Here is a 26,675-nt window from a genome sequence, read left to right as displayed (position 1 = left end):
CAAATAACTCTATGCTGAGTTATCTTAACAAGTAGTTAGTGTTTTATGCAGCAAAATATTTGTAAAATTATCTTCAAATTACTCTAATGCTTTCTCCTACACACAAGGCTCAAAATAGATAATGTGTACTCATGTACTACGTGAGCAAGCTTACACTGCTCATGTAATGATAGACATCAAAACCCAGAAAAAAGCTTTCTTTCTAGTAACAACTACTTTGCTCCTCTATAGGAATGCAAGTCATTCTCAGCTGTATTTATTTTTTGGTCACTCAAAAATTACAAAAATCTCACCATCATCGTCTCTGAACTTTTAAAAAGTGAGACATATTGCCGAGTTATTCATCCAGAACATGACCTAGTTTTGCAATCATCTCCAGCAGCAAAAGGAAGTACTTCCTCGGAGAACTAAGTACTATTGATACTTCTTGTGCAAGAGTCATTGTGCAAGAATCATTGTACAGATCACAAATTGACCTTGACGTCTTCATGAATCCTATGTTAAATACTAATAGACAAGTCAAGTGTCTACCTAAGTTGTTTTAATTTGTACAACTTATAAGTTTTTTTTTGAGGGATCACAATATTTCCGTTCTAGACTGACATATGCTACAAACAGGGATCACAATATTTCTAAGTTATATTAAATTTTTTGAGGGAACCAATTCTTTTTATTTACCTTTCGGGGGTTGAAAGTTAAATTATTAATAAGCAAAAACACATGTATTCCACTTTTTTGGTTACAAGAATAGTGTCGTTTGGCATCATATACGTTTAAATGTGTCCAAAATAGTTGATTTAGTACCTGCATTTCAGACCGAAGACATTCATGTAGAGCTACAACAGTGTACCAAAAATGGCGAAGAGAAGCTCACTCAGTTGCTTATTGCTACCACAGGACTCTGGCTGCTTCTTGAGTATATAGGCTCTCAATTCACTTGCATTGCCTGTTCAATTCTATACTAAAAAATCTTCTGTCAGAAAATACCAAATTTTATGTTCTTTGCATAAGCCAAAAAAAGACTAACTTAAATGCATTTCATCCTTAGCTTTAGAAACATAAAAATATTCGATAACAGGAACTGCATCATTATTTTAACTATCATTCATATAGACTGAGACAATTAGACCGTAGAAACTGCATCATATTGAAGGTCTTCCTCTGACCAGTGAAAAGGCCAGTGTCAATGCATATGGTAGAGCCGTAGAGATGCGATCTTTTAACAAAGGCCAACATAATCAACAGTAACTTGACGCAATTATCAGAGTCAATAGAAATATCATAACACCGCGGTCATAATTCTTTTTATATACAGAATGAATCTGACACAAATAGCTGCAGTTCCGGCAAAACCAAGAGTGAAGCAATGATTAAACAAAATATTTGTGAATCTTCAGCCTCAGCCACGTGACAGAAAACTTTATCAGAATTAAAATCTCAACAAACAGATAGTTTGTTTTACACCTTCATACTAAATCAAGATGTAATATTACTAATATGAACTCAGTGACATGGTGCACCTTCTTATAGGTGATCACATAATAAATGTTGCACTCCTTTTATTTCTTTATTGTACTTGTTTGTTAATTAGATACGCATGCCTAGTGATCAAATCATAACAAACTAATGTCAATAGCAAATTCCTGAACAAATAAGAATCTTATGATATTGGAGCTACTGGGATGCCATTTCTTTGAATCTTATGGTAAGTCACACATCACATGTATATAAGACAACCGATAAAAAGGGCAAGGTATAGACCATTCATTAGTAGACAATTACTAGACCAAAATATTTTAGAATGTAGAATGTAGAATTCAACCATTAATTACCAAAATTGAGAATAGTAGTGTAGATAAGAGAAATTTATAATCTAGTATATTGGAAGATTTGAGTAATTGTTACTATATAAAAATGTAGTGCACCATGACAAAAGTGACTACTCTAATGAACATTAAATGAAAAATAACAGATCAATTTCCAAAGTCGCATATTCCGTACAGCATAGCTTAACAATAACGCATAAACTAGTAATTAGAATAAGCATACAACTGATAAAAACTTAATAAGATCATACATTAACCTTTAAACAGTCTCTAAATCAGGTCACGTAACACATCTACAACGGTGATATTAAACTCTCAACATAGATTCCTGATGTAAAAATCTTAACATCGCTTTCTATATGCGGTTGCGATGTCGTCTCACCTTGGTTGCGGTTTTGAAATTTAGGAATATTACAAGTATTACTTATGGGATCATAAACTACCAAACTATTTTTCCCACTCTTCACACACTCCATCAACACTTTGTCATCTTCTGAAATATATATTGCCCTGAGATAGGGCGCAAAATCAGTTTGAGGAACAGTTAACAATTTAATCCAAGAATTTTCGTTTCCATATTCCTTCATAATCCAAACTTCAGAAAACCCGTCCCCGTCCCTCTGGTTAAAAAGAAGGGACAAACAACTGCTCAATGTGCCTAAGATAAAAATAATAAGAGTTTTGAGTTGCAGTACATCGCCCGGCAGCGAAAGCATTTGATAAGACTCTTTCTCCAAATCAAAAGAAACAATGGGCGGTACTACACCAATACCAGCATATGCCAACCAATTAACAGAGTCATTCACAAATACTCCGCGTGTAGCCAAACACAACGGAGCTGGAAAGTGTTGAATTCTTTTCCAACAATCTGTAAAAGAAGGATCTCAGGTAAAGGTGAAGAATCAGTAATGGTTTGGATGAGATGGTGGCGGTCATGGAGGGAGTTTGAGAACCGAAGGTGCTTCTTGGCGAAGTTGGAATCTGCAGAGATAAGAGAATTCCATGACTTGCAGACGCAGCAGAGTTGAAGGAGGTGCTTCCATGGAATTGGGGTGTTATAGCCAAAATGTTAGGAAGAAGAATTGGTTATAAGGCACTTGAAAAATGTTAGGAAGAATAATTGGTTATAAGGCACTTGAAAAATGTTAGGAAGAAGAATTGGTTACAAGGCACTTGAAAACAGACTCTAATAGATATGGGTGAGAAGATGAGTTTTAAATATAGTGAATCTAGGACAAGAGTACTGTCTAGTTAAATTTACAAATGAAGAAGCACAATGCTCGGCATTAATGGAACATTCGTGGATAATATACGATCACTACCTTTTAGTAGAAAAATGATTTGAAAGAAATTCAAGTAATATTAGTGAAATGAAATAGAAAGAAAATGCTTTGACATAAACAATTCAAAAATCAAAATAAAGCATACGAAAGAAGAAGCGCCAAAAGAAAAAGAAAATAGTTGTAAGAAAATGGACGTAAAAAAGATAATTTTTGAAGAAAAAAAATCATTTATACTATCTTATCTTTAGGTTTTAAAATTCAAAGAAAAACTTTTTTTTTTTTTTTAAGTCTAACTACGTTATAACCAAAAAAAGACTTTAGTAATCTTTGACTAATCATTGAGAGATACTCAATGAGACCATAATTCTGATAAATTAACTGTTGATCTAGACATGTTTTAAAATCTTACTTTAGTCAAGCAAATGATTTATCTTTATGTTATGGTTTAATGGATAGTCATAACATTTATGAACTTGAATTTGAAAGAATACCATGCCATAAAAACATTTTCAAACAAAAAATCTTCACTTGAGGCAAACAACCTTTCGATAAACCATGCATTCAAAATATTGTTGAACCATATAACCCACCCCAACGCCCCTCCCCCCCCCCCCCCCCCCCCCCCTCTCTATTTGTTTATAAAAAGTGATTAAACACCTGTTTGACTTTCATATCATGCATTAACTAAAAGAAGTTGAAAAGGACCGGAAAAGTACAATACATCACACAAACGTCAAGCTAAAGCAATTTCCTGCAAAGCAATGCTCGGTAGACCATGATCATAGGTGCGTCTAGCGAGCTCAGGAAGCCACTTGTCACTTCAAAGCTAAGTTATTTCATGGTAAAGTAAGGGTTTGATCGATTAGCGAAAGGGGAGGTGCTCTCATCGAAGCATGGCTACTAGGGCCACCTGTTAAACAACTAGGATTGCTTAACCTAGAAGAAAGCAAACTCGTTGGGCGAGCAAGTGCGATGTGCCTAAAGAAGGCCCTGATCAGGATCTATAAATAGTGATATATAATCCATTGCAGAGGGAGTTTCGGTGGAGTGAGGTAGTACATGATTGGATAAGGTTAACCTTGGTAAACAACAAGAGAATAAGAAAGCGAGATTCAAGGCGGAAGCGTCGCTCAAGTGACAGGGCAGATAAACTTCTAAATTTGTCTTCACAGGATTACGAGAACAACTGCGATGAGTAAATGTAGCTAAAAATCTCTTTGTTGGAGGTCAGATGTAGTCATTATACTCATGTATTAGATAGGTCATGGCATTTTATGTAAATTTACTCAAGCTTTAATATTGATAACTATTTTATCTTAATGATTATTTTAGATTTGCTATCTAAAACCTGTATTCATGGTGTGACTTGATATTTGAAAGGTGCTTGCCACTACTAGATACTACTAAGATGCAAGATAATCATCTATTGGATACTAATTCCATGACATAAGGTTAGGTTTGATATCCACACGTATGATAGAAGGATCGGTGTGGAGTCTTTCTGCTTTACAATTGTTGAAACTTAATGCTTTGTGTTGGTTAATAGAATGAGATACAGGCTATTAGGTAATGCACTTGTCTCACGGTGTTAAGACCAATAAGAGCAACAAGTGGTAATATGAATAACTGAGCAAATGACCATATTACTAACCTATGGTTATAAATGATACGTAATGATAAATCTACCCCTAAAAAGTTTTCTTACTATTAATATTGAAATCTCCATTTTACTTTATGTCATTTACTTTTATGCATTACTAGTAAAGGACCCGTGCGTATGCACAGGTCGCGCAAAATCGACACAAATATTAAATAAATATTATATTGTTATAGTTAATATATATATATATATATATATATATATATATATATATATATATATATATATATATATATATATATATATATATATATATATATATATATATATATATATATATATAGGGGACACTTGGTAATAATGAAAAATGAAAACAGAGCAATCACTTATAGTCCTTAGATTCTATTAAATAAAATTTGTGGTATAAATTATATCTTACTTAAAATAAACATGCGATTAAATGATACACACTATTATTTGTAAGTCTAAAGTACGCCTAAGAGGGGGTGAATTAGGTCTTCAAAAATTTAATCGGTTTTATGAGAATACTTCTAACAATTTTTGGTTGAATGTATGAAGGTTTTTTGAGTGATTCTTTTCTTTTCTTGGTAATGGCGATGAGAACAATAAAATGCGGAAAAGTAAAGAACGCAAGGATATATACTGGTTCCCCTCAAAATCCGAGAGTACTCCAGTACCCTTTCCAACACGAAAGAGATTTCACTATAGTTAGAATTATTGTACAAGCCTATGCTTACTATCTAACCTATAGGGTGATCAAAGGTTCTTAACACCTTTAAGATCAAACAACACTAATGTGAATGAAGAACAATCCTCTTCAAAACACAACACTTACTTCCAACAATCCTGGATAGTAAGGAAAAAGAAAAATATCTTTGAATGATACAAGAATTTATGAAGATGAATAATATATCAATCTTGGATTGATCTTCCCTTTCAAGCATACAATTCCTTTTAATGATAAACAAGTGTTCAATGAATGTATGATATGAAACTTTGGTATTTTGAGTGAAAGTTATATGCACAAAGTTTCAATGAAAAAGAAGTATAGACACTTGGTGATTTTTGTGAAAGATATGGACACTTGAATTGTTTGAATGATATGAATGAAAGAGGTAAAAAATAAATTCTAAAAAAAAACTGAAATATATAGCCTCTAAGACACCTTTACAAATGGTTATTATGTATGGAAGGATGCAAGAATAAAAGGTGAAGAGGTACCATTTGAAGAATGAAAGAAATTCTGAATTTTTGAAAAAATTCACGTGGGAACCGGTTCCCTTAATCCAGAACCCGGGTTCCCTACTTGTAACGTTAACAAAATTTGAAAAACTTAACTGGGGAACCGGTTCCCAGAAAGTGGAACTCAGTTCCTGGACATGACGGGCGTAAAATAAATGGGCAGAGGGAACTGGGAACCGGTTCCTCAAAACTGGAACTCGGTTCCCACATGCAAAAAAACTCCAAAAACTTATATTTAAAGGTTTGAATGAGTTTCTAATGTTTTGCAAAGTTTATGGGACATGTATGGATGTTTTAACACACTTGTTTATGCATTAAGAGACTTGTATGCCATATACCTTAATATTTTTTGATCAATCAAATTTAAGCTCCTTTTGAAATACTTGAATCTTTGTGCTTTCATATGTATTGATCCATTCCTTTTGCAATTGAGATCTTGTCTTCATCAAAACCAAGTTGTAGAAAGATTGTCTTCACATTATTTTTCTCAAATCTCAAAATTAATTAGAGAATCTCTTATAAATAAAATTAGGCTAAATACCCTTTTTGGTCCCTTAATTTTACCTCGGGGTCCATTCTGGTCTCTTATCTTTAAAAAGTTCCAAAGTGGTCCTTTAATTGTTCAAAAAGGTATACGTTAGTCTTTTCCGTCCAATTTTTACTAACGGCGTCAACTTTTGCTTGTGTGGCATCTGACGTGGCGTTGATGTGGCGTATGATAATTATACTATTAATTAAAACTCAATAAAACCTCAAAAAATTGTCTTGGTGGTCACCATAGATGTTACTTTATCACTGAGGCATTTTTCTTTTAGTTATTAACTTTACTATCTAAATTTATTAATTCTCTCTTTTTTTTGGGTTTCTTCAAAGTTTCTGGTCATGTTCCTCAATCTTGCATTCAAAATCAACTCAGTTTCCAATTTCTTGTATTTTAAGATTTTCCAATTAGTAGGTATTGCACCAGTTTCTGATATTGCACCATTCTGGTAACCGTTTGCTGCATTTTCATAGTAAATTGAAATAAATTTACACAGACTATTATTAGCATCTGGACCATTAGTTTTATAACATAAGCTTCCTTAATATATTTAGATTCTCTCAATAAACAATCATTACAAAATCCAAATTGACATTATAATAAGGCAAATCTAAATTATAACCAAGAGTAAAAGACAAACAAGAATTAAAGAACCAAAATAATAAGGCAAAATCATGGTGAACATGACTGAATGGATGCAGTGGCTTTAAATTTAGGGTTCATGATGTTTAATTGAAGAAACCCAGTAAATTTGAAGAAATCCAAGAATGAAACCGTTTCCTTAAATCTTTGTCTTCTTCAACGGAATCATCTTCATCAACATTCCCCAATTAACGAAACCTTCAAAACAATGGAGAAATCGAAACCCATAAACTAAAATCAACATTAAATCTGAAATCAAAAAAATGAAAATGAAATCAAAATTGAAAAACTATAATCGAAAATCAAAATTATTTTGGATCTGAAATTGAAATCAAAAAACTAAAATAAAAAACAATACACATATTATTTTGGATCTGGAAACCCTTAATCCTTTGCATTCATATTCATCCTCTATGAAGCTTTCATCTTTCTACTTCAAACCAATGTGAACGAATTGTTCACTTTCAACTTTCTGCATATCCATAATACTTTTTGTTGTTAATTAGTTTACCCAATTAAACAAAACTTTGATGCAAATGGTTTCTGCAGATTTATGGACTGGAAAAAAAAGAAGAAAAGATACATCAGGAAATAAAATTGGGAATTTTATTTCTTATTTGAGAATCAGAATTAAAGTTAATCCAACTCAATAAAATATTTGAGAATCTGAAATTAAAGCATTAATGAATACCATAAAGAAGGTGAAGATGGTGATGGGTGTTTGAGAAAGAAGAAGATGATGAATAAGAATTTTTTTCCAGATTTTCTAACTTTGTTATTTTGTATTCTTTTTTAATTAAATTTTAAAAAACAAATTTATGTTAAATAAATAGTGAAACATATAAATGTGCCACGTGAATGCCAATGTGCCAACTAAGTGACACGTATATGCCATTTGGATCATAATTTTGACTTTGACTAACGGATGTGACGGAAAGGATTAACGTGGATCTTTTTGAACAATTAAAGGACCACTTTGGAACTTTTTAAAGATAAGGGACCATAATGGACCCTGAGGTAAACTTAAGGGGCCAAAACAAGTATTTAGTCATAAAATTAATTAGAGAATCTCAAAATATATCTTACTTAAAATAAACATGCGACTCAAGTGAGAACATATGTAATATTGAAACAACCAATGACCAAGATAGACTAAATTATCTTCCATGGCATGAATTCCTAAAACCCTGGAGATATTGAAGAAATCGCTAAACTGAAACGAAACTAATTAAATACGAAATTGGAACATTGGAATGGCTACAATCGACCTCGATTTGATGAGAGTTTACCATCGCCTTGCCGAAGCTCCCTTTCTTTAATTGTACTATGGGGGTGCGACAAGACGATCTGTTATCTCCACTTTTATTTTGTCTTGCGGAAGACGTACTTGGAAGGCATATTAGTAGGATGGTACTCTCCGGATCTCTTTCTCTAATTAGGGGGCCCAATCACATTGAGATTCCTTCACATTTAATCTATGTCGATGACGTGCTGATTTTTTGTAAAGCAAGTGTTGCTAATATCAAGACTCTGATTTCGGTTTTTAAGGCTTACGAGGCAGCTTTTGGCCAATTGGTTAATTGCTGTAAGTCTTTTATTTATGGTGGGGCTATTTCCCAATCTCGTCTGAATATTCTTCCAGTTCTGTCAGGTATCAATATTGGAAATTCTCCTTTTCTTTATCTTGGTGTCCCTATTTTTAAGGGAAAGCCTCGGGCTAAGTTTCTTCTTCCTATTGTTGATAAAATTATCCTTAAGCTCGCGTCGTGGAATGATTGGTAAAGTTTCTTCTTCCCTACTTTCTTTCGTGTGTAGAGTGGAGTTGGTAAAGTCCTCGATTCAAAGTATGTTTATTCACTTTATGTCCATCTATGATTGACCGATTTCGCTGTTGAGTTATATTGAGCGTGCAACCCGTAACTTCATTTAGAATGGGGAAGTCTCCAAGAGCAAAATCGTCAATGTGGCTTGGAAAAACATTTGTAAACCTTATTCTAAAGGTGAGCTTGGTATTAGATCACCGTTTGATCTTAAAGCGACTACGAATTTAAAATTGGCTTGGGATTTTCTCAATTTGGCAGACCCTCGGGCTATTCTTGTTAGAGGGAGGGCCATGAGGAAGAATAACTTCATCAAGCATCATATTTTCGCTTCTTATTGGTTGAGTATCAAAACAAAAATTTCAGTGATTCTCAATAATTCTTCTTAGCTGCTTGGCAACGACAATTCTATTATGTTCTGGTACGATTCTTGGTGTGGCGAACCACTTTATTTTGAGGGTTGACTCCTAAAGAGTTGATGGTTAGCTCTTTTATTTCAGACCAGATGTGGACTTTCCCGAGTGATTTAGGTATAATTCTGGATTCCGTTCAGGTCATATTTCTTCGATGTCACATTCCCTTTGATCTTCGACCGGATAAAAGAATTTGGAATGGCACGATTTCGGGGGATCTTTCGCTCAAGGAGGCTTATGAGTTCAAGAGGTGTTCGTGTGGAGTGGTGGCGTTGGATTTGGGTGAAGTTTATTCTGTCCTCTAAATCGTTCTTAGTTTTGAGATTGTTGCTCAATTAACTTGCTTCTGATGATCAACTTAAGAAGAAGAATTTCTTATTTTCGTCTATGTGTAGTTTTTGCTCTTTGGCATAAGAGACAAATTCTCATCTCTTCTTTGATTGTGCCTATGTGCGGCGGTTATGGAATTGGTTGGGCAAAGCTTTAAAGATCTCCTTTTGTATATAGTCGTGGGAGGATATTTGGAGTGTTTGGAAGTGAAATTGGTCTGACCAATGCAAGTTAGTATTTAATGTTGTTGTCATCTACTTGCTTAATGCCATTTGGTTTGCTCGCAATAGTTTCAGATTCAATGATATTGTATCTCTACTTTTGTTTCTATTGTCGGTATTGTTTCGGTTTGTGGGTTAGCATGTAATATTAGTACACTACTTTGTCTTTCTTAAACATTCTTGATTTTGATATTTTGAAGAATTTTATGGTCATTATTCAGCATCCTAGTGGCCCTAAAATTGTGGAAGTCATTTGGAAGCCTCTTCCTTGGGATTGGATCAAGATTAATTGTGACGGTGCTTCTTCAAAGAATCTTAGGCCTTCTGCTTGTGGGTATATTGATAGAGATTTTGACTAGGGGTGGCAAAACTGGCCCGACCCACGAGGAAAGCCCGTTTGGGCCGTACTTTTTCGTGGGGCGGGGCAAGATTTTAGGCCCGCTCTCTTTAATGTGCCCGCCCCGCCTCATTTTTTTGCGAACTTTTGCGGACATGAGTTTTTTCATACAATTTTACTGTTTTTAGGCCTAAAAAGTTCAATGCCCGCGGGCCTTCTCCGCCCCACCCTCACTTTTTTTTTGCGGGGCGGGGCAAGATTTTAGACAACACTTTCAAATATGCCCACCCCGCCCTGTCCCGTTTTTTCGCGGGCATTTGCAAGTTGGACATGCCCGTTTACCACCCTAATTTTGACGGTAAGTTTTTTGGGGGCTTTTGCTAGCTTTTTAGGTGTTACTAACTCTCTCATTTCCGAACTCACCGGTGCTATGTTAGCTATTGAGTTCGCCCGTGAGAAGGGTTGACGTAGGATTTGGTTAAAATCTGACTCTTTAGTTGTGGTTCGTGCTTTCTCTTCTCCTTTCAAAGTACCTTGACAAATCCGGAACCAGTAGGTCAATTGTCTTAATATCACTAAAAATATGAATTTTGTGACTTCTCATATTTTAGATAAGTCGTGTGGATTCTTTAATAAATATTGGTTTAACCGTGCGTGAATACACTGAGTATAATTGTATTCCTAATTTTTTTTGATAGATTTTATAAAAAATGGACTTGACGTGTCTTTCTTTAAATCCATTTATTCGTGAGATGGTTTTGGTATACTATTTTTTTTGGGTCATGCTAACATGTGCTCTTAGGGCACGATACTATACATAGAAAATGTTAAATGTAATTAAATGCAATAAAGTCATATTTAAAGTTTAGATACATTAAATACACGCGTTTCAAAAAAAAAAAAACCTATAAATATCTCATTAACGCTTTTCTCTTTTTTTTCTTCTTCTTTGTTTTAGTGAAACCTTATTAAAAAAAAAAAACCAATGACAGCAATAATAGACCGAGAGGAGGAAAAAAAGAAAGAGAAGACGACGATAAACTCTCATCAAATCGAGGTCGGTTGTAGCCACTCCGGTGTTCCAATTTCGGATTTAATTAGTTTCGTTTCTGTTTAGCGATTTTCTTCAATATCTCGAGGGTTTTAGCAATTCATGCCATGGAAGAGAGGTTGAGTTCATCAACAACAATCCACTCTTCCAATATAGGGTTTCAGGTTCTGAATTTATTCCCTTCTGAATTTATCTACTGTAATTTTTCTCCTCGTTGTTGTAATTGTAACTGTAATTTGGGATGGTGTTACTTTTCTCTGCAGCTATTGAAGAAGCAGGGTTGGAAAGAAGGCACTGGGCTTGGAATCTCTGAGCAGGTTTTCTTTCTTTCTCTCTCTCTCTCTTTTTCATTCTTCTATGAAAAGATTGAATTAGTGAATGTTTGGTTTAATTTTTGATATGTGTCTGACACCGGACACATTCAATCAGAATTTCCGGGGGCTTAAGAGGTCCTTGAATGGGGGAAGTTACCTTTAAGGTCTTTAACTTTGTATTTTGTTAGTCAAATTAGTTCTTAGGCCTGTGAATATCTAGACTAATTTAATTGCACATTCACGGAGTAATTTGACCAGTGATTTTGATATTCAGAAACCATGGGTTAAATTTTACTATTAGAGGTATTTTAATTGATGGAAAGCCTAAGCAGAATTAATAGGTACAGTTATGCTTGTTTTCTCATCCTGATTCCGAAAGTAACTGTTAAACTCATGTTTTTGTATTTTATTTTGTATTCATAATTTAGTCTATCTTGATCATGAGAAATGAATTTAGGTGCTTCCTTTCAATGATTCTGATGATAAATAAATTTATTTTGGTAACAGGGTAGATTAGAACCTGTGGAAACTCATGTGAAGAATAATAAGCGAGGTTTGGGAGCAGATAAAGTGAAGAAAAAGATAGTGAAACCTGATCGTGGTGCTGATTCCTCTAAAGGAGACAATAAGCTGGTAATTTTATTTTGTTCTTAAGCTTTGCTTTGTTCCCAACGGCTTTGGTGGTATGCATCGATTAAGATGAGAAACTCACATCTAATTTGGTTTATGTTTAGGAGGATGACTGTAGAAGCCAAATATTGTTACGAAGATTGATGTAGGTATAGGAGGAATTAAACAAAATTATATACATTGCTTTAAATAAATAAATTGGAAAAGGCGCAACATAGAGTATTTAGAGAGGCTTTATGGAAGGCTCTCTAAAGTGTTAAAAAAATTTAAATTTGAGTAAGAGAAAATACATATAATGCGGTCAAATCAACTAGTATTTAGAGAGGTTTTATGGAAGGTTCTCTATAGGTGTTTATTAAAGGTCACTTTTAGCACATCTGTATTATCTTAGTTCTAGATATGCTTACATGTCCAAGAAACAATTCCAAGTTTCATGCCTTTTGTGAATGGTATTGTGTTAGTTCGATATAGTTAATGAAAAGATATAGATATTGCGAAAATCCTTGGAAATAGGTGGTTTATGCCTAAGTAGACTACCACCAATGTTGTCAATCATAGATTGCGGAAAATAATAGAATGTTAAAATTCTGCTATGCATTAGTGCTATAGCACCACTATAGCTTCTACTTGACAAACATTTTGAACTGAATTGTGTATCGCAAAACGATAGCAGTTTGTCCAAATCCCGCTCCGTTATAGCAGCATAGTGCCGTTTAGTAAATGAAAAATATATTCTACATAGAAGCTGATATTCCGAGAGCATACAATATTGTTCTTCTCACGTTTGAAGTACCTTGGGTTTGTCATACAAAGTGATGGGTAGAGGTGTTCATGGTTAACCACACCATGTAAACCAATCCACTTTATGGTCATAATTTGATAAAGCAAACCATTTAAATAAAACGGTTTAAAATTGTGAATTGGTTCAGAACTGGTTTATAATAAAAACTGGTTCAAATTTAGATTGATATAAAAAACTGATTTTTCTTGAATTGAATTTAAATCTACACAACTTTACCATCACTTATAACAACGTTGGTGGAGGAGATGAGAGGGAGGTGGCAGGTCTGGAAGAGTACTAGCAACAAGTAGAAGAAAATAAGAAGTGATTATGATAGAGTAGAAATTTTGTGTACTGTGCTGAATCAGTGGACAGGTTCATATTAAACAATAATGCAAAGGGAAAAGCCCTGTTGATGGATATTATAGTTTATGAGTTAGAAGCGTAAAGCGTTGTATTTTGTTTTTAACCATTTAGATTTTGAACATCAACACGAGTTACAGCAGCGTCTTTATTTTCTGCATAATTCCCCATTACATTTTCTTAAAGAATAAAAGGAAAAATAATATGTATATGGTTTCCTGTTGTTCGTTGAATTTGACTTCAATTGATTTCACTTTTCAGGAAGATTTGTCTAAAAAGAAAACCAAAGCACTTTCTAAACGGATGAGAAAGATGCAGGAGTTAGAAAAGAAGATGCAGGAGAAGGAATTTGAGCGCGCTTTCTTTAGAGAGTTCTGGCCTGACAATGTATGAGAATTGGTGATGGGTTCATATTATAATGCATCACTGGTGAATTCCGAGTCTGTGCAAGTTGGATCTCAAAGATGTTTTCCTCATGGAAGATTTCTGCAAATTGAAGGAATTTCTGGCACCTTTTTTCATGTGTAAATAATCAACTCTTGTTCTCTTTTCAATTCTTTTGTACAATAGAGAAATATGCAAATGCTGTGGGAATGTGATGAGAGGACATGTCCCTCCCGGTTTAAACAAAAGAAGATGTTTTCACATGTATTTTCTTTATAAAGGAAAGTAATGGGTTCAATTCTAACTTCTAAGTGACATAAGTTAGTTATGGGTTATAGCGAGAGTCTTTTTTAGAAGGGATTATGCTTGAGAATTGCTGAAAAAGACGGAAAATGTGGGGCTACAAATGTGGGCATCAAAATTTTGTTTGAATATTTTAAAATGAAATAAAATAAAGGGGAGCAAAATAGAATAAAACCAGAATTTTGTTTTTGTTTGAATATTTTATGACAAAAAAGAGTTAAATTTTCATTTTATAGCTTAGAAAGTGGACAAAATGAGATTTGTTATAACTGCAAAATATTTTAAGTCTTATTTCTCTGGTGGATTAACAAAATATTTTATAAAATTTGTAACTTTAAGAGTTACATGTCAAAATATGTAGAATGTGCACAAATAAATAATATTGTCAATTTTGGTAGTTTTTGAAACTCGATGGAGTCACTCATTGGATTCTTGTGGGAATAAAGCTGACAATCAAACCAAGAGTTAGCATATTTTTGTAAGAATTTAAGTGGGGTAATTTTGTGGTTAAGAAAATAGTGAATTGGATTTCATTTTATATACCCCAAATTGAGGAAGAATTAGATTCCAGATTATTACTCCATTCTATTCATTTTAAGAAAACAAACCAAACAATAAAATCACATATCATATCATATCACTTCATCTTATTCCATCAATTAAAAAAAGCAATATTTAGCAGCATTATGTTCTTCAGTCAAAATTGTTTGAGATACAATGGAGGATATTTGTGCTTGTAAGGTGAGAGGGAAAGAGGTTGAAAATAGATATGACAAAAGACATCCATGAATATGGATAATAGTCACGTGCTATCCGCCTTCTTGAAAATAATTGATATGAATGTGAATATTATAAGGGTAATTTTACGGATATATGTTAAACTATTTGTCTCATTTCCGTGGCATATTTTACATGATATACCCACATAAGTAGGTTGGTTAGTTGGTTACGACTAACACTAAAAATAGGCTAGAGCATCTGGCGACAGTTTATAATCTGATCCTTTTAAGGTCTGATTTGGTCTTTCTCTTTTAGTAAAAAAAAGTTAGACTAAGACTATTTACTAAACCTATTTATTTTTATTTAAATAGGTGATACTTATTCTCCTAAGTAAAACTTGTAAAGCAAAATAAAACCATTAATGACTAATATTTATCATATAAAAAGTTGCGTTTTTTCTTAAGTGGATCCAACTACACATTAAAATCACTTCGTATGTCAGGAAAATGACTATGAAAAGAGGTTTATTTTGTAAAGATCCAACTAATCTTGCTAAGATCACCCAACATATTTCTGTACTATAACAACTAAGTTAATAATGGTTTGTAACACCATGATCCTAATCAAGACATTAAATTTTCAATTTACCTTGGGTTTTAATATTGACTGGGGAAACACAAGAGAGGCGAGAGACTATACAACTTGATGCCAAATACAAAATGAATGAATTGACAAAAGAACAAATAGATCAGAATATCCTGTTAATAAACGAGATGACAGTTACCACAGAAATATTGTCAACCTTTGCCAGTATCAAGTAACCAGATATCATTTTCTTTTCTTGCTCTCGTCAGGCTTAACGAGTTCAACTGGAGCAGCAGGTATTCTGATCCACCATTCTCTAATCCGCCTTATCCATCTTTTGCTACTTTCTTTCCTATACGGCATCTCCCTTGTGTAACACTCAATGAATATCACCAAAAATATGTATTTTGGAGGAATAAAAGCAAACACTGCAGCTAGAAAAACTAGAAATAGAGCAACCTTCTCAGTAGCCTGCAGGACAGATGTAAAACTTCAGAAAAGATTCTAGAGAAGACTTGCATTCTAACAATCTGACTGAATAAATTTGGTTTATAATTCATACAATTTACAATATATTTAAATTAGCAAATACTTTATAGAATAGCAAATTAGCAATGTTACAAAGGATGACACTGAATAGTGCATGCTTGGATTCACTTTTCCTAGATAATAGTGATTTTAGAAATCTGAAATTGATTTGACATGTTTGAGTATTCTTAATCTAAGTAAAATTGTTTTAGATAGAGCTTTTGCCTCTAAACATGATTTAGTTGTAGACCATTTTTTGTGCTGTTGAGTTTGTTTAGTTTTCTGCATTTACTTGCATTGTTTAATAGTTAGAGGCATAATGAGACTAAGTCAAACTTAAGACTAACTTAGATGTAAATGATCTTTGAAATTATTTCATGATAAAGAGTTATGATGTCAGTTGAAAAAAAAATAAACACATAACAAATGTTTTGAATTATGGTTCATTGCAGGTGGACCACATTTAAAGTGGATTAACAAAACATAGCACAAGTTTCATCATTGCACCCCACAAGTAATTGCATACATATATTAAAATAAGATATTTTGGCCTAACTACATTCCAACATTTAAATTTTTCTTCCAAGTAGACTATGACTAGAATACTCACCTGCGGCAATATAGCAAGTAGAAGAGCTCTTAATTTTAGTAGAACAATATTTCCAGCTTGAATCAGTGACTCAAACTGCGTAATGGCTTCTTGCAATGTCAGCAGCTGTTCTACTGCATTTCGATTTGGGGGAGCTGTTACTGTGAAGGCTTCTAATGTTCCTCCCTTTCTAAAATGTCTACGCCAGAGCATTATAATTCCAATGAACAGAAAAATGGACGGCAATAAGTACTGGATCCACCCCCTGTACATCAATGTTAACTAAATGCATTATTCAATTGATCCATGAAAGCAAACTTTAACACATGTTATTTATTAACAGTTGTCACTGTCTGATCCAGGTGTCAGTCAATCTGTTCAATAAAATTAAAGTAACACAACTTCTTACTTTCCTTCTTAAATGTATATGTGAGATTTAATGACATCAACTTCTTGTTCAAATACGGAGATTGACAACAGTATCCAGAATGGTGTCAAAGACCTGGTGGTTTTTGCTGGAGATGGGTTACCAACAATGAACCGCATAGATAAAGACAGGATCAAGGAGATTCAATGTGTAGTAGAGTTGACAATCAAATATATTAAATGCTGAGTACAGGAAATAACATTTGTAATCAACATTGGAAATTAATTTATCAGCATAAAGTTTCATTGTATGAGGGTGTCACGTGATACATATGTAGAAAGAAAGCAGCCAATTGGAAACGATAAATATAAACAGATATACACTGATTTTAAAACAAAACAATTACCTTATAATCAAATAACAGCTGAGAATCAAAAAGGCTGTTGATCTATAGAAGTCTTTCCACGAGGCCAAAAGTTTTAGTCGGTTAGCAGATTCGATGACTGGGAATAGTAGTTCCTACAAGGACTTAAAAGAGTTAACCACACTATATAATGAAAGCATCGACTTCATTTTTTTTCTCCTTGTCTTCTTGGGAAGCCTTATAATTTTAGTTTGAAAGGCTAAGCCTTTCAATGGACATCCTAGCCCAAAGAACATACTTTTCAAACTGAAATACATTTCAAATAGAACAAAGTAGAGAGTGAACATGGAGGAAAAATATTTACTTTTTATACTCATTTAGAACATAGCCCATTAGTATTCATTGGTGCTGAAGGAGCTTTGCAGTTCTAGTTTGTTTTACAGCATATTACAGCCAAATTTTGTTCTTTGTTACTCTTTCATCCCTCTTTGCTTTACTATAATTTCCATGATCAAATGAAATTCAGATTTTTTTCAGAAAATAAACAATATTGAAAGTAAATAATAACAAACCTTCATTACTGCAACATTTGTATCGATGCCCTCCACCTTCACTTGGTCTACGGTTGCCTGTGCAGCTTCTGCTTTTCCAGTGTCCTTAAAGGATTGTTTAACTGCCACTTCCAACGGATTTATTTCACCAACTCGGATATCACAAACAACATTTGTTTCTTCATAGTTATCAACTGCCATTTTTGATTTGAGTCCAAGAAAGAAGAGTGCCACAACTGCTGCTGGAGACACTTTTGGTTGCTTTTTTGTTTCTGCATTCGCTGGAATATGTTGTTTACCAGAAATAGCAATTAAATTCATTAGGCTATTTGAGAGGGTTTTCAAGATCATATCTCCCCGAGGAAGAGCTTTAGCTAGGTTAAAAGTAAGTAATGTTTTGTAGTTGGATGAGAAAAATTTGAAAGATTCTTTTAGTGCACGATAGCGGAAGATGCCCAGACTAGCCCTGGCAAGTATTTCTGATTTCTGTGTATCTTTATGGCCGAATTTCCTGACAAACATATGTGCACGTAGGATCTCCAGACTTATGTCCAACCAGTAATCCCGACGCATGTTTGCTTTAAATTCAGGGAATTCAAAGTAAACAGGCTCTGCTCTGTCAATACATTTCGGAAAATCATAAAATTTGAAGTGGAAACAAAGGAAATATATAGATAAATCGCATGGAATATTTGCAACAGGTGACATACACAGAAGTTGACTTGTACATCACAGCTTTATCAAATAGACGAGCACCAAGGGGTCCAGTCAAGTCAGGCTTTATAACCTGTTTCAAGTCTGCGCCCAGATCATATCGAACAGCTTTCTCATACACACCGACTCCAAGTGACTCAAAGTAGAGAGCATAATTGGTCAGGGTCAAACGCCCTAGAAAAGGTCAGAAAATTGAGGTACCGCCAACTTAAAATATCTTTTAGGTATGCTAATGAACAAGGGTTCCTAGTCACTTAGTTGCTATACTCTTTGTATTTACTGCATAAAGAAAAGGCTAACACATTAAACTGCATGTTTTACAATAGTTCCAACAAACATACTCTGATTTGCCTGGTTTAATACAACCAGCTGTAGGATATTGTATAGGACAATAAAGCATTTAATTGATTAAAATTCCAAATTTTCGATTGAGCATTCCATGAGATTACTCCGTGTATATTTTCACGCAATTAGTGAAAAGCAAAGGTGACCAATGGACATTGGTCTAGAAATAGTTTATTTAAAATAATTGAGTGTCCCTTTGTCACCAATTAGTGAAAAGCGAAAGTTGTTCTATCAAGAACAAAGACACTCACAAAAAGATAAAGACAAATGATAATCATTTATCTGCGATAAATACTTCTGTGACTAGATTACTTGAAAGCTTTGACTTACAAAAACAGAAAAATGAAGCTGCTAGCCACCAATGAGCAGTATCTCACTACTTAGTACTTAATATTCATCAAAGACGTCACATTCAATATCAATATATGTATACTCTAGTCTGAGCAATGAAAATACTCACCAGGCCATGCAGCAATTCCAATATGTTGAAGAACTGGTTGTGTTGGAATTGTCCCATCAACATCAAGGACTATCTCGTCTTCGGCAAGTTGAAGATTTCCAACAGAACTACTGGACAGAGCATTTTTAGAATTTTTGACAATCCTGAACATGTAACTCGCCATAAGGAAACAAGAAGCACACAAACAATGCAATATATAGACAATGCAAGCAACACAATTGAAGGAAAAGAACCTTACTTATCAAGGGATCTTATGTATTTATCATAAACAAGAAAATGGAGCCTACGGCCAGAAGTATTCGTGAGCGCATCAAAAAGGTTGTGGACAGTTATTATATCCGCAATAAGAATACAAACAGGAGCTATTCGTGAGAAAGCCTCACGACCAACTGTCTTCTTATCATCAACCTAAAAAAAACCATTGCAATTGCATACATCATTAATTAATATTTGAATTGAAGAAGATGCCATTAGGTCATGTTTAGATAAACAGTTTAATCGATATTGTTGGAAACAACTTATAGAACTAAATTGTTTTCATAAACTATCCTAGAGAACTTATGGAAAATAAGCTTAAGTCAATTTACGATCAAGTCATAAGTTGTTTTCATAACATCTACCAAATAGTCTCATAGGCTATGAAGTACGGATACACGACATCAACACTGACACGTCAACATTGGTAATAATTTGAAAAAATAAATAAATTAAATATAATTACAAGTGTTGGTGTTGGTTTCAGATACAGACACACATTTTTTCAGAGGTGTCTGTCGGTGCTACAGAGCTCATAAGTGATTACATCCGGAGATAAACTCAAACAATTGAATCCAAACAAACCTTAGTATAGTATGTATTACAACATTCATTTTCAATTTTCATTTAAGATAATATATAATAATGTGATTATGATTAGAGTTTCTGGAACCTGAAGTGCCATATTTGTGGAACTGGAATAAAAAAAGGAAGCATCATCCTCATCACCAGCAGTTTCATCTTTACTAGTAGGAGTTTCCTGAAATTATGATTGAGATCACAACACAACACACCAACATTAATTAGTAATTAATTAACTGATTAATTTAGTAATTAGCAAAATAGTATAATTAATTAATATAATGATGCAATGATTTGAACCGCTGCGAGTTGTTCAGTGTGAACGCTAGGAGCTTCCCAAGCAAGCATCGCGTCAAACGCCAAACGACGAAACTCCGCATCGCTCAAATAATCAGAAGTTCTACTCAATTTCTGCAACGCTTTGAACGAACAAAATTCCACAAAGTTTCTAGCGTATGTTAGAAGCTCTTTCACTCCGAGAGGAAGCTCCGAATCGAACGCGTGCTGCAATTCATCCGTAGACACTCCAAGAATCCTACAAACAAAATACAAAATGATCTATGAATAAAAAATTGTTGAATCGAATGGATGTAAATGCGAATGAGAGTGGAGAAGGAGGAGTAACGTGACTTGGAACAGCGAGAGACGACGGAGTTGGCGATCGGAGAGAGTTGAGGAATAGGTTTGGGCGAATTGACGGCGTCATCAGCGGCGGCGAAGTCAGGTTTGTTACGGTGGAAGAGAGATTTCAGAGAGTTGCGATGGTTTTTGAGAATAGTCTCCCACATTGGTAACTTGATTCCGTTATTGTTATTATTGTTATCGGTGATTTTGTTGTTGTTGTTGTTATTGTTATCGTCATTCTCTTCCTCCGATTCCATTTCTTCTGGAAATTGATGCAGTTCGGTTGGTTTCGTTTTCATGATCTATCTGATGCAATCCGCGCCAACTTTACTTCTTCTGTTTCGTTTATTTTGATCTTCTCGATTGCTAACTACTCGGTAGTTTTCAACTTTTCATTTTTCTGACCCTTTTTTTTTATCATATTTTTTAATGATTTTTTTTTTTTCTGTTAAGAAGGGCAATCAAACTCGATATTTCGAATTTTATATCCCTCACACATATTGCACATTGATTATTTGCATTAAGTATTGAACTCTATTGTTTGTACGCTTGCACGTTGAGGAATTAAATTCATGCTATTTTTTTTATAAATTTGAAAATGCAACATGTCAACATTTTGAAAATTAATCAGCCAATAACTTCTTTTTTTATCCTACAACAACATGAAAAATATATTAAATTATATATTGCTAGTAATCAGCCAATAACTTCTTTTTTCCATCCTACAACAACATGAAGAAATATATTAAATTATATAGAGAATTTCTTCACCCACCTCCCAACCTTCTTGGCCACCTCCGGTGAATTTACCACAATACCCCTTGTTTCGGAAGTTCATTTTCGAAACTGTACTTTTTTTCTTGAAAAAGGTGTTTTCGGAAATGAACTTCCGAAAACGTGTTTTTTTTAATATAAAATATTGATTTCGGAGATGCATCTCCGAAATAAAGTGACTTTTTCAGAAAATGTGGTGTTTCGGAAGTTCATCTCCGAACGCACCCCCCTGGGGAATTCGGAAATGAACTTCCGAAAATATGTCTGGACAGAATAAAATGAAAAACAACAACAATTCGCTTTATTTAATCGGGTGAAGATTACAACGATAATATTACATAAAATTAAAGTTACATATTGTTCAACACGGGTAAGTGGGGATGAGAGAGTGGTGGGGAGAAAAAAAGACTTCCAACGAAAATTAAAGTTACAATTCGCTTTATTTAATCGGGTGAAGATTACAACGATAATATTATCATCTTAGTTTTTGGAAGTGGTAACCCGGGCCGGAACATATGACGGAGGAGGTGGATGTCCGGAGGAAGAAGAACCGGAGGTACGTCCACCGCGACACAAAGGAGCCAATCAATGTAAGCTATAGTTTATCATTATCATCAGGGGACGTCATTACAAAAAATTGGGAAAAAAATCTTATTATTTTTAATCTTGATTTTTTAGAAATGACGTCCCCAGATGATAATGATAAACTATAGCTTACATTGATTGGCTCATTTGTCTCGCGGTGGACGTACCTCCGGTTCTTCTTCCTCTGGACATCCACCTCCTCCGTCATATGTTCCAGCCCCGGTTACCACTTCCAAAAACTAAGATGATAAATCCAATACAAAAACATTATTCGATACAATCCGAAATCAGAACAAAACAAGACACGTCAAACAAGACAAAAGCATGTTATTCTGCCCGACGAGCGTTACAAAATACACATCAAACAAAATAAAAACACGTTATTCTTCCCGACGAGTGAACTCCTCCGAATGAAGATAATTATACCAATCCTCATCCCACTCAGTATCAGAACCATCAGCGTTGATCACGCCTGAAGGCTGCGAAGCAGAACCAGTCAAAAGCTTCTTCTTCTCCTTCTTCTCCTTCACCTCCTTCACCTCCTTCACCTCTTTCACCTCTTTCACCTCTTTCACCTCCTTCTTTGAAGAACCCTTTCTTCCCTTAGCGTCAGTCCTGCGTGCTGGTTGGTTGCCTGACATATTCCTGTAAACAATTGAAATTGATTAATATGAGAGACAAAATAAAAAACAAAAAAATTTGAACTTCTGATACATTTCGGAAGTTCATTTCCGAAAACTGGGATGGAGGTGTTTTCGGAAATGAACTTCCGAAACACCCCTGCGATGGGATTTTCTGCAACTTCCATGGCAGACCCCTAAACCAAACTTCAAAACAAATCAAAATGCTTCTAAACAACCTAAATACTACTAACAACCTAACCATATATCATTTATGCAATTAAAACCCTAAATAACATGCATTTGAATAATAGATCTAAAAATTTCAAAACTTACAAAGTGTTAGGATTGAGGGCTTTTGAATGTTGTTTAGCAGTGTGATTGGAGCCTTGATGCAGCTTTGGAATTCTGTTTGCACAAATTTTCGCCTCTGCCACTTTTTGTTTTGATTTAGGGTAAATGATTGGGGGAGGGGGAGTGTTTTGATAAATCTGCAGAAATCGCAGTATTTCGGAAGTGAACTTCCGAAATAATTGTTTCGGAAATGAACTTCCGAAGTAAGTCAATTTTTTAAAAAAACACGCTTTCGGAAATGAACTTCCGAAGCAGGGGTAGTTTTGGTTTTTCGCAGGAGGTGACCACCCATAGGGAGGTGGGTAAAGAAATTTTCATTATATATTGCTCATTCGAAAATGTAAAAAATACAATCAAGATTATGTTTCAATGATTCATAAATTTATCAAGTTTAATAATAAAGCAGAAATTAAAATTTATTCTAAAATAAGTCATATTTGATACTAAATTATTAGCCTCCCAGCAGTTTTTATACTAAATTACCGTTTTTGATATAAATAAATTACGTTGATATTAATGTTTTAAAAATCAGATCGAACCGGCCGATTCAATTGGTTGAATCTTGAATCAGAGATGTATCCGGTTGGATCAATCTTTCAAAACCGTTAGTGGATCAAAACCGGAGTTGAACCGGAAAAACCAGATTGAACTGTTCAAAACCATTCGAACCATAGAACGGGAGCCGGTTTTGCAAAACTGTCTGGTTCAAAAAAATGCATCAAATTGACCTTTTTTTTTTAGTTTTTTAAAGAAGTTTAATACATAAATATCAAACCTTAACATACATTCTTCGATCACAAAAAAGAATTATGTGTTTTTATTACAAATATATAAATTTCTAAGTTTGTCACTCCGTAATACTTTTTCTTTCAACCACACTCTATCACATGTTTGTCGTAACTCAACTCGAATTTACTTTTTATTGTTTAATTAAGTGTATTGTTTAGTTTTTGTATTCTATCTTTTAATTTAGGTATTCTTAATTATTTGAACTCTATTTTAATTATTATGTTCTATTATTATATGTACTATCAATATTATTGTATTAAGTTTGTAATTGAATTTTGAAATTTTATTTTATTAAGTTGTGAATATATAATTATGTGTAACATTTCTATCAAAAATTAGTTACATATTATTAGTTTATTTAATAAACGGTTCGACCATAGGTTTAACCGGTTGAACCAATTAAACATTAAACTGAATGTTTCGTCGGTTTGATCTCCGGTCCAGTTTTAAAACATTGGCCAATATCAAACAAATGATCAATAATAAAAATAAAACATTTGAGAATTTCTATAACTTTCATTTAAAATAAATAGCAGTAAAAGAAATATTTAAAAAGATGGAGATTTAAATTGTAGCATAAAAGAAAAAGTAAAAGTCGATTACTAACTAACAAAGTGATTGGAAAACCTCTTTGTACACAATATTTGTAGTAGTCGAACATGATGAATTCTCCTTGTTATATATATATATATATATATATATATATATATATATATATATATATATATATATATATATATATATATATATATATATATATATATATATATATATATATATATATATATATATATATATATATATATAAAGATTTTTAAACCACTCTTGCTCTTAACTCTTGAAATTGCAACATACAATTTGTCATGACGAAAAACAGGAGTAGACAAATACAATCACACACTATCACGTGATTGACCTTTAGATTTATTAATTTTCATTGCGTATGAGACAATGATCGGAAATTGTCTCCTAATAGACTCGAATGACCACGGTGAATCCGAAGGGGACATAGACATTCGGGGAATGTAAATTATGTTATCAATGTTCTTTCTAGACACATTTTTGTCTCAATGACGTTATTTGATAGCCTTGTCACAATTATTCTTGTTCCATTGTACATTCATTCATCCTGGTCCAAATTTCTCATAAAAAATGTCCCATTTAAATAACGGCATGACATCAGTACAATATTTTCCTCACAACTAATTTTTGCTCAAAAGGAACTAATACAATTTCGGCTAGTTTCTCTTCAAATCAGGAACATACCTGACTTCAGTCAACATTCAACAACCTTATTGACTCATCATGAAGCTTGAATCTCACAGATCCAACACCTGCAATCTTGCAAGCTTTGTTGTTTCCCAGCAGTACTGATCCACCATCTTGATCACATAATTCCTCGAACAAGTCTTTGTTTGGAGTCATGTGCCAAGTGCAACCTGAATCCATAATCCACTCCTTCCTGGAGTCACTGCTCAAAACCACAAGGACATCAGATGATTCGAAATCATCTTAAACAATGGTTGCATTGCCATTATCCTTACCTCCATGATCTTTCAGGCGTTCAGGGCGCACCTTTCTTGTGTGACCCTCCTTCTTACAATGATAGTATCGAATACCAGATGCTTCGCCACTATAAGACTTCTATTGACTTTTTCCTTTCTTCTTGTCGAACTTACCATCCTTTCGCAAGAATTTTCCTTTAACGGACAAACCTTCACCAACAGTCGAAGGTTTATGCTTCTTTCGTTCGTTCAAGTCCTTAGAATATAGGACTGATTGAACTTCTTCAAAGGTCAGGGACTCCTTTCCATACAGGGGAGTTTCTTTGAAGTGAGCATGTGATCGAGGCAAAGCGCACAATAGTAACAACGCTTGATCTTCATCATTGATCTTCACATCAATATTTTCAAGATCAAGAATCAGCTTGTTGAACATATCCAACTGCTCGGCTAACACTTTGTCTTCAATCATCTTGAATGAATACAAAGTTTGCTCCAGGTTGAGTCGATTTACCAATGATTTGGTCATGTACAAACTTTCAAGTTTCATCCATAACCCTGATGCCGTCGTCTCCTTTGATACTTGTCTAAGAACCTTATCACCAAGGCTCAACAAAATTGCGCTGTGTGCTTTCTCGATCATAGTCGTCTTCTCCGCTGCCGTTAATGCAACATTCATGGTTGCCTCTACCTTCAACGCATCCAAGCAACCCTGCTGAATCAGTAGGGCTTTCATCTTCAAGCGCAACTTTCTTCTTCTGACCTACATTCAAAAAAACAAATTCACCCCTAATTGATATAACATTTTACACATATATTACGTTTTTCTGAAGATATAATATCTTATTCCGGTTGCATATCACTCATAACCACTATACACAAACTCTTAAACACAGTTTGCAACAACAACAACTTATATTTCCCTAACATTTCTAACAAAGTTACTAATAAACATATATGCGATACTAAACAAAATATATTTCCTTAAATATTATAACAAACTTACTGATAACCATGTATGCCAAACTAATGTATTTATTCTTAAGTTACAATATCATTCCTCCACAGATTATGATCGGCATATATGACATTTTACACACCTATAACGTTTTCCTCAAGATAAAATATTATACTCAGCTTGCATATGACTCATACCCACTACACATAAATTCTAAAACGCGGATGGCAACAACACCTTATTATATTTCCAGAACATTTGTAACGATGTTAACGATAACCACATATGCGAAAATAAAGCATTATTG

At 34.0% G+C, this 26,675-nt stretch overlaps 2 protein-coding genes across 2 annotated transcripts; one reads left to right on the top strand and one right to left on the bottom strand.

Annotated features, from left to right (window-relative positions):
* Positions 1–11,239: 11,239 nt before the first annotated feature.
* LOC131649146 (zinc finger CCCH domain-containing protein 18-like) lies at positions 11,240–14,103 on the top strand. The gene is made up of 4 exons (XM_058918895.1): positions 11,240–11,491; positions 11,591–11,644; positions 12,149–12,274; positions 13,677–14,103. Exons 1-4 carry the CDS (start codon positions 11,435–11,437, stop codon positions 13,806–13,808), a joined length of 369 nt encoding a protein of 122 aa, XP_058774878.1. The 5' UTR covers positions 11,240–11,434; the 3' UTR covers positions 13,809–14,103.
* Positions 14,104–15,329: 1,226 nt separating this feature from the next.
* On the bottom strand, positions 15,330–21,210 carry LOC131649145 (uncharacterized). Its single transcript, XM_058918894.1, has 10 exons — positions 20,793–21,210; positions 20,463–20,697; positions 20,254–20,340; positions 19,564–19,733; positions 19,326–19,468; positions 18,517–18,694; positions 17,828–18,422; positions 17,298–17,410; positions 16,546–16,789; positions 15,330–15,878 (listed from the first exon to the last, which is right to left on the bottom strand). The coding sequence occupies exons 1-10, from the start codon at positions 21,083–21,085 to the stop codon at positions 15,651–15,653; spliced, it is 2,286 nt and encodes a 761-aa protein (XP_058774877.1). The 5' UTR covers positions 21,086–21,210; the 3' UTR covers positions 15,330–15,650.
* Between the last annotated feature and the right edge of the window lie 5,465 nt (positions 21,211–26,675).

This window comes from Vicia villosa, linkage group LG2 (genome assembly GCF_029867415.1).
Source record: "Vicia villosa cultivar HV-30 ecotype Madison, WI linkage group LG2, Vvil1.0, whole genome shotgun sequence".
Classification (NCBI taxonomy): domain Eukaryota; kingdom Viridiplantae; phylum Streptophyta; class Magnoliopsida; order Fabales; family Fabaceae; genus Vicia; species Vicia villosa.
Note: the sequence above shows the minus strand (reverse complement) of the source record. Positions and strands in the feature narration are given on the sequence as shown.